The sequence below is a fragment of the Sturnira hondurensis genome, unplaced genomic scaffold (genome assembly GCF_014824575.4).
Source record: "Sturnira hondurensis isolate 20B ecotype Veracruz unplaced genomic scaffold, ASM1482457v3 Scaffold0016914, whole genome shotgun sequence".
NCBI lineage: Eukaryota > Metazoa > Chordata > Mammalia > Chiroptera > Phyllostomidae > Sturnira > Sturnira hondurensis.
Window position 1 is genome coordinate 1 of NW_028089545.1, and position 9,027 is coordinate 9,027.

At 56.4% G+C, this 9,027-nt stretch overlaps 1 protein-coding gene and 1 pseudogene across 1 annotated transcript; both read left to right on the top strand.

The window, feature by feature from the left end:
- The first annotated feature begins 314 nt into the window (after positions 1-314).
- Positions 315-3,511, top strand: LOC119001581 (patr class I histocompatibility antigen, A-2 alpha chain-like). Its single transcript, XM_037066983.1, has 8 exons — positions 315-487; positions 722-1,006; positions 1,277-1,543; positions 2,105-2,380; positions 2,502-2,617; positions 3,051-3,069; positions 3,179-3,226; positions 3,387-3,511. Exons 1-8 carry the CDS (start codon positions 406-408, stop codon positions 3,389-3,391), a joined length of 1,098 nt encoding a protein of 365 aa, XP_036922878.1. The 5' UTR covers positions 315-405; the 3' UTR covers positions 3,392-3,511.
- A 3,768-nt stretch (positions 3,512-7,279) lies between these two features.
- On the top strand, positions 7,280-8,638 carry LOC119001580 (class I histocompatibility antigen, Gogo-C*0202 alpha chain-like; annotated as a pseudogene).
- The last annotated feature ends 389 nt before the right edge of the window (positions 8,639-9,027 follow it).

A 9,027-nucleotide genomic window follows, 5' to 3' on the forward strand; every position in this document is an offset into this window, starting at 1 on the left:
GCAGGGTTAAGGCGGTCACACCGAGTTAAAGTGACATCGGGTGCAGAGAGCAGGACACTTCCTAAGAAGCCAAACAACAGTCAGAGACGTGTTGAGTGCGACCAGGGGACAGTACAGACTCAGCGGAATGAGGAGCACAAGCAGGTAAGAGAGCACCATAACTACCAGGTGTTTCTGCCGCCGAGAGGTAGCAGAATCCCCACCCCACCCCCACCCCCCACCCCCGCCTACTGGGAGGTGGGAAGCGTCTAGAAGGAAGGCTCAGGGCAGAGTTCTGGGGCCCCCAGCCCTCATGAGGCCCACCCCCGTGGGTGTGTGACTAATAGAGCAACCTGTCGGCCTCACTGGTTTCAGTATCAGGTCCTCGGCATAAGGGCATAAGGGTTCTCTGTCTCCCAGACCCACATGATATGGGTCATGAGGCCCAGACTCCTGCTCCTGCTGCTCTTCCAGGCCCTGACCCTGACCCTGACCGAGACCTGGGCGGGTGAGTGCGGGGTTGGGAGGGAACGGCCTGGGTGCGGGGCAGGAGTGTGGGCACTCAGAGGGGACACAGGACCGCTGACCCAGGTCCCAGAGCTCAACTTACGCCCCAGCCCCGTCCCCTTCCCCCTCCCCTCCTTTCAACCGCCGCCCCGCTTTCGTTCCACCCCCCACCCCCGGGCCCCTGCTCCTGCCGACCCCACCGGGGACTCAGGACAAACGTCCCACCCACCCCCAGACCCCCACAGCCTGAGATACTACCACACCGCCGTGTCCGGACCGGGACGCGGAGAGTACAGGTACACCGCCGTCATCTACGTGGACGACACGGAGATCGCGCGGTCCCACAGTGACACCCCGAGTGCCAGGCTGGAGCCGCGGGTGCCGTGGATGGAGCGGCGGTGGCTGGAGCAGGAGGGCGCACGGTTTTGGGAGGAGCAGGCGCGGGAAATGCAGCACAACGCACAGCGGAGCAGAGCGAACCTGAACCAGCTGCGCGCGCACCACAACCAGAGCGCGCACGGTGAGCCACGTGCGCACGGTGAGCCACGTGCGCCTGGGCCCGGGCACCGCCCCCATCCCCACCGACTGGCTGGGGTCGCCCCGAGTTCGCAGGTCCGAGCGTCACCCTGAAACTGTGGGACCTGCCGGTGTCCCAACCACGGAACAGCCCGGGGGTATTTTGAGGCCGTATCACTTTCAGTGTAGGATTTCTCCACGTGGCGCTGGGGCGCGGCGGACTTTTCTATGCGCCTGTTTCACTGGGCGCTGCTGACCGCGGGGCGGGGGTCAGTGTCGTCCACTTGGCAGGAAATGACCGGCTGCGTCGTGGGGTCGGACGGGCGCTTCCTCCGCGGGTTCAGTCAGTTCGCCTATGACGGCACCGACTACGTGGCCCTGAACCCGGACCTACCATCCTGGACCGCGGCCTCGGGGATCAGCGGGAGCGACGTTGTGCGGGTCCCTGATGCAGACGTTCGGAGGGTCTTCCTGGAGGACACGTGTGTGCGTCGCCTCCACTTACTCCTGAACCAGGGGAAGGACACGCTGCTCCCAGAAGGTACCAGGGCGCAGGCCTCCCCGAGGAAGGGATCTGTGGGCTGGGGCCGCTTCCTACAAGGAGAGGAGGGAAATGGGGCAGTGTCAGAGTGTCCCTCCTCCTAGAGAGAACGAAAAGACCCGCAGGTGTCCTCATTCTGTGACTCACCCGCAGGCCCAGCTTTCTCTAAAGGACAGGAAGGGGCCCAGCCTCTCCCTGAAACACCCACAGCAGGTCCCTCACACCCTGCAGCACCTGGGGCACCAGGACGCTCTCCCTGGTTCTGGGGCTGAGACCCTCTCTGGAGGCCTGACTCTTGCTTTTCTGAGTCATCAGCCTCCACCTGAGTCTGTGTCTCCCCTGAGAGACCTGGACACTCCTACCCTAGGTTCTCACCCTGATTCGGGAACTTTCCAATAAATAGGAGATTATCCCAGATGCCTCTGTCCAGGCTGGTGACTGGATGGTGCACTCCCTCCCCCGACCCCCACTGTCCTGTCCACTCTCAGGGTGATCACATGGGCACTGCTGGAGTGTCCCATGACCATTCACAGTTCCTGAATTTTGTCACCCTCCCCTCAGACCCTCCAAAGACACACCTGACCCACCACCCCATCTCTGACCATGAGGTCACCCTGAAGTGCTGGGCCCTGGGCTTCTACCCTGCTGACATCACCCTGACCTGGCAGCGTGAAGGGGAGGACCTGACCCAGGACATGGAGCTTGTGGAGACCAGGCCTGCAGGGGATGGAACCTTCCAGAAGTGGGCGGCTGTGTTCGTGTCCCCTGGAGAGGAGCAGAGATACACATGCCATGTGCAACACCAGGGGCTGCCTGAGCCCCTGACCCTGAGATGGGGTGAGGAGGGGGCATGGGCACAGAGCCTCTCCTCAGGGTGTCCCTGAGCAGGGTCAGGACTCAGGCCTGAGGCTGACCTCTCACCCTCCCCTTGCAGATCCCCCTCCTCAGATCAATACAGACCCCCCTCCTCAGACCACCATCACCATCGTGGGCATCGCTGCTGCCCTGGGTGTCCTTGGAGCTGTGGCTGCTGGAGCTGTGATGTGGAGGAGGAAGTGCTCAGGTGGGCAAGGGGTGGGGCTGAGTTCCCTGTCCCCCTGGGGGTCAAGCCCAGGTGGAGGTGTGCTCTGCCTGGTTAATGGGCATCGTGTCCCCACACGGGTGCTTGTCCATCTGGGGCCTGTTTCCTAACACTGACTCTTTAGTGAGGCCCGTGAGAAAGTGAGGGACACATTTACCACCTGATGGTTCTAGTGATGGGGACTGATTCCCAGCTGTCACAGGTCAGAGTGTAGGGTCTCTGCTGAGGACACACATCCAGTGGCCAGTTGGTCCAATACCAGCACATGTACTTTCCCTGTCTTTCCTGATCCTACCCTGGGTGTTCAGTCACAGTTCTGGAACTTTCCCTGTGCTTCAGGTGTGTGGGTCTCCTCTAGGGTCACGGTACCCAGCCTCCCCCTGACTTCTCATAGAACGTTTTCTTCCCACAGGCAGAGGCAGGGAGAGCTACACTCAGGCTGCCTGTGAGTCTGGGTGTTGGGGAGGTGACATCTGGGACCCTTGGGAGAGTGTGGGCTGGAGTCTGTGAGGGGGGCTCCCCCACCCCGTAACTCTGCTGTGTGTCTTCCCCAGACAGTGACTGTTCCCAGGGCTCTGATGTGCCTCTCACAGCTCCTAAGGGTAAGACTCTGAGGGCAAGAAGTGGGGGACATCGGGACGGAAGGGCACTAATGGGTTTGGGGATTCTCAGAGTAGGACATTCTGAGCATGTGGTGGCTGTGGAAGAATGTGACACTTCTGAGACTGACCTTAATTTCCTCATGACAACTTTCTTTCCCAGTGTGACAGAGCTGCCTTGTGGAGGACCTAGTACTGAAACAGTCACTGCAGCCTCCCCTTGGGACTTTAAGGATCCCTGACTTCTGTTTCTGCAGCCGGCAGCGGAATGGGTCTGTGTTCTTATCAGCACAGTGAGAAGCAGGTCCCCAGGCCGCCCTCCCCACAGGGACCTGTGTCCTTTCCTGTGGGGACTGTCCTGTCCTCACAGAGTTGGGGTGAGGCCACCCCATCCTGGTCAGTCCTCATCTGGGTCATCTTTGTTACTCCTTTGTCCTGGCCACTTCAGGGGAACCTTGTCCCACCAGGACCTGGGATCCCAGGGCCTTGAGTGCCACCTTGTGGCGGCTCCAGGACTGCGCTCAGTGACGGCTTCCTGTGGCCTCCTCAGCCTGGGCTCAGTCCTATAGGTCAGGTCCTCAGCCTATATCTTTTGGATATTGGCTGTTTCTTTGTTTTTGTAGATAGTGTACTATTTTTCTTTTCTTTATTAAGTCATTGGGGTGCTTCTTTTAATGAATGCATTTCAGTGGCTTTGGTTCCTGGGATCATATAGGACTCCGTTGTATATTTCTATGATATTGTACAACGAGGAGTCACTCCACCAGTGGTTTTTGAATCCTGGGTAAATGATGTTCCATTTTTATATCTGGAATTCAGATGTTTCTTGTAGATATTTGGTTTTGTGTATAGACCAACACAATAAAACAAGTATCACAATAAAGTCACACGAGCATTTTGTTTTCCCTGAGCATATAATGTTAAGCTTGTGGTAACTTTAGTCTATAAGTGTTAGAAAGTATTATGTCTAGCCCTGGCTGATGTAGCTCAGTGGATTGAGTGATGGTCTTCGAACCAAAGGGTCACCAGTTTGATTCCCAGTCAGGGCACATACCTGAGGGGTGGGCAAGAGGCAACCACACATTGATGTTCCTCTCCCTCTCTTTCTCCCTTCCCCTCTGTCTAAAAATAAATAAAATCTTTAAAGAAACGTATTATGTCTAGAAAAGTAATGTACATCCGTAGCTGGTATAGCTCAGTGGATTGAGTGCAGGCTTTTGAACCAGAGGGTGGGCAATTCGATTCCCTGTCAGGGCACATGCCTGGGTTGCAGGCCGAGTCTCCAGTAGGGGGCGTGCGAGAGGCAACCACACATTGATGTTTCCCTCTTTTTCTGACTCTCTTCCCCTCTCTCTAAAAATAAAATAAATTTTTTAAAAGTAGCCCTGGCTGGTGTGGCTCAGTGGATTGAGCGTGGGCCTGCGAACCACACGATCGCGGTTCGATTCCCAGTTGGGGCACATGTCTGGGTTGCTGGCCCGTTCCCAGCGGGGGATACACCAGAGGCAACCATGCACTGATGTTTCTCTCCTTCTCTTCTTCCCTTCCCCTCTAAAGATAAATAAATTTAAAATCTTAAAAAAAAGTAATATATATACCTTTATTAAAATATGCTTATTTGATATCTCTTCTGAGAGACTGAATCTCCTGGTTGTAAGCCATGATCTTTGAAATAGGTGTCTTCCAGAAGCACAGTGTGAAATGAATCAGTAACTGTGCTTCTTGTTTAGTATTTTATTAATTTTATTTTTAGAGAGGGGATGGGAGAGAGAAAGAGAGGGAGAGAAACAACTCTGTATGGTTGCCCCTTGCGCACTTTCTACTGGGCATGGCAACCTGGGCCTGTGCCCTGACTGGGACTGGAACCAGCCACTCCGGGGTTTGCAAGCTGGTGCTCAATCCACCAAGCCACAGCAGCTGGGGTTAATTTATGTGTCTTTAAGCTGTTAATCATCCCTCAACAGTGAAGTAGAGGGCAAAGTTGGTCCCTGTGCCCCTTCATCCAGATGCACAGGGAGGCCGGAGACCAATCCCGAAGGAGAAGGTTCACGTTCACCAACGGGCGTGGCTCTCGGGCTGAGGTGCACTCTAGGGAGAGCTTCTGTCCAGGGCAGAGGGAAGGCTTTTGAAGTTCCGTCCAGTTGAATTTTTTTAAAGATTTTATTTATTTATCTTTGAGGGAAAGGAGAGAAGGAAAGAGATATCAATGTATGGTTGTCTCTCGTGCAACCCCTGCTGGGAACTGGCCTGCAACCCAGGCATGTGCCCTGACTGGCAAGCAAACCACAATCCTTTGGTTTGCAGGCCCGTGCTCAATCCACTGAGCTACGACAGCCAGGGCTGTCCAGTTGAACTTTGGTGTCCCATTGGTGTGTCCCCCAGTCCAGAGGGTGGGGGTGAGGGGCACGTGAAAGTGCTGCAGAAGAGGCCAAAGATTCCAGACAGATTTGGTGACCTGCCCAGTGAAATGAGTCCTCGGTCACTATGTCACTCAGAGGGACTCCCCAGTGGGGAGTTTTTCTTTCTCACAAGAATTTCCAGACATTAAGGCTGTCGCTCTCCTGCAAGGCAACACCTCAACCCAGTGAGGAAACATACAAGTCATCACTCATGTACATTTGTGTCCCTGACATGGTGACATTTGGATGAATAGCCAAACATCACCTGGACCCACAGGGAGTGGGAAATGTCCTGGGACCCAGGGAGTGGGTGCCTGGGCTACACTCTGGACAGACAGGACACCTGCTGTACTCCTCATGAGCTACCGCAGGAGAAGGTCTCCAGGGACAGTGTTCACTCCGTGGAATCACCTTTCCAGAACCCCAGTGTGGTGGCTCCTGTGCAGGTTCAAGTGCAGGGAGTTGGGCCCCTACAGGGAAGATGGGTTCTGATTGGGTCCAAGCCACATCTCTCTGTCTGGGTCAAAGGTTCCCCCTTTCTGTTGCATATTCCCTTTTCTCCCTCCATCGCTGTCTGTTGAAACTGTAAAAGATAATCCTCTATTGATTTAATAGAAAGCAGGGAATATTTTGGCCCTGGATTTGTCTGCGCAATGCCGCCCACCTAGCTGCAGTGTTGGCAAAATGAACTTCCTTTCCCTTCCATGGTGGCAGCTTTAGAATTTTGATAATGGCCCATTGTTTTGGGCCCTGTGTGGCTTCCAATAATCCTGCAACCGATTTTCCATTTCCTTGTGCACTGCCCTGAGGGAATGAGGAGGCCTCACCCACTTCCCCGTCATCCCACAGTCCCAGCTGCACCAGGTGCACACGACTCTCCGTGCGAACATTGGCTACTGGATCTTTGTCCAGGTGACAAGCCCGAGTTAGAGCAGTGAGTCCAGCGTGCTGGGCAATTTTTACTTCCAATCCCTGAGCGCTCTAGATTCTGTCCACCACGGGAGTTACTGCATATGCTTCTCAGTGATGTCCCTGCTCATCTCTCAGATGAGATCCCTCTGGAACCAAACTAAAGCAGCAGCATTGATAGGAGTTTCCTGTACATCACTCCTGGGAACCCGGAGGTGGTCAGTCAGCACAACACAACTGTCCTCATGGTGTAAAGGGAGTGAGATTTGCAGGGATAAGGTGGTCACACCGAGTTAAAGTGGCATCGGGTGCAGAGAGCAAATAAACAACAGTCAGAATCATGTTGAGTGTGATGAGAGGTCAGTAAAGTGTCAGCGGAATGAGGAACATAAATGGTTAAATGTGGGTCCTGAACCCCTCCCTCTCTAAGTAGCAAAGACGAAGCAGAGCTGGCCCTCCGTCAGGGAAAGGCAGGGAGTCCTCTTTCCCGGAGGACTCGTCAAAGTTCCCGGGTGATAAGCTCCTGACTCTGCCCCGTATGCCATTGGCTGAACGAACTGTGGAACAGCCAATCAGCGTGCTGGCTCCGGGTATATATATATATATATATATATATATATAGAGAGAGAGAGAGAGAGAGAGAGAGAGAGAGAGAGAGAGGAAGAGGAAGAGGAAGAGAGAGGAGAGAGAGAGAGAGAGAGAGAGAGAGAGAACCGGAGAACCGGAGAACCGGAACTTATTCTCCCTTATGTCTCGATTTCTCGTGTTGGCACAGGTCCTTATCCTGTTGCTCTTCGGAACCCTGACCCTGACCAAGACCCGGGCCGGTGAGTGCGGGGTCAGGAGGGCATGGCCTCTGTGGGGCGGGAGTGAGCGCACCCGGCAGGGGGGCGCAGGACCCCGGACAGCGGTAACCCAGCGCCAGCCGCCCAGACCCCAAGCCCCGCCCCCAAGCCCCGCCCCGCCCCCTCCTCTCCACAACCCCCCGTTTCCTTCTCCACGCCCCGCCCCCAGCCCCGTGGCCCTCTGCCCGACCCGAGACTCGGCGAACCAAGGACGCGCGTCCTCCCAGCTCCCAGGCCCCCACAGCCTGAGCTATTTCCATGCCGCCATATACGAACCGAGCCGCGGGAAGAACCTGTACATCGTCGTCGGCTACGTGGACCACACGGAGATCCTGCGGTTCCACAGCAACGCCGCGAGCCCGAGGATGGAGCCTCGGGTGCCGTGGCTGGAGCAGGCGTGGGCGGAGCAGAAGGACCCAGATTTTGGGGAGGACCAGACGGTGGGATTCAGGCAACAATAATAGCAGATGAGCAGAGCGAGCCGGAACAAGCTGCACGCGCACTACAACCAGAGCGAGGACGGTGAGCAGGCGCGCCAGGGTCCTGGTACAGCCCCATCCCCACAGACAGACAGGCCGAGGTCCCCCCGGGTCTCCGTGGCTGTGCCACACCCCCAGGCTGCGGCAGGGAAATGGTGGGGCTCAGTCCTGCGGTGATGACCTTCGGGGTGGGCGGGGTCAGGGTCTCACACTCTCCAGGAAATGACCATTGGGGTCCAATGGGCGATTCCTTCTCGGGTTCAGTCAGTTCGCCTACGAGGCTTCGCCTACGAGGCTCCGACCACGTCTACCTGAATAAGGACCTGCGCTCCTGGACCCCAGCCTTCAAAGTGGACCAGGTCACCGGGAGCACCTTGGTGCAGGTCCCTGATGCGGAGAGCAGGAGGTTCTTCCTGAAAGTCACTGTGTGTGCGCCACCTCCTGCTGCTCCTGGAGAAGGGGAAGGAGACCCTGTAAAGTGCAGGTCACAGGGGGTGGGCCTCCCTGAGGAGGGGATCTGCGGGCTGGACCCGCGGGCCCAGCTTTCTCTAAAGGACAATAAGGGACCCAGCCTCTCCTGGAAACACCCACAGTAGTTCTCTCACACCCTGCAGCACCTGGGGCACCAGGAACCTCTCCCGCATTCTCTGGTTGTGACCTTCTCTAGAGGCCCGATTTGGGCTTTTCTGAGTCATTCGGCCTCCACCTGAGTTTGCATCTCCCCTGAGAGACCTGGACACTCCTACCCCTGATTCCTACTCTGAGTCTAGACCATTAGAAGGAAATAGGAGGTTATCTCAGATGCCTCTCTCCAGGCTGGTGTCTGGGTGGTGCACTCCCTTCCCCCACCCCCGCTGTCCTGTGTCCACTCTCAGGGTGGTCACATGAGCACTGCTGGAGTGTCCCATGACCATGCAGAGTCCCTGAATTTTCTCACCCTCCCCTCAGACCCTCCAAAGACACAGATGACCCACCACCCCATCTCTGACCATGAGGTCACCCTGAGGTGCTGGGCCCTGGGCTTCTACCCTGCTGACATCACCCTGACCTGGCAGCGTGAAGGGGAGGACCTGACCCAGAACATGGAGCTTGTGGACACCAGGCCTGCAGGGGATGGGACCTTCCAGAAGTGGGCAGCTGTGGTCGTGCCCCCTGGAGAGGAGCAGAGATAC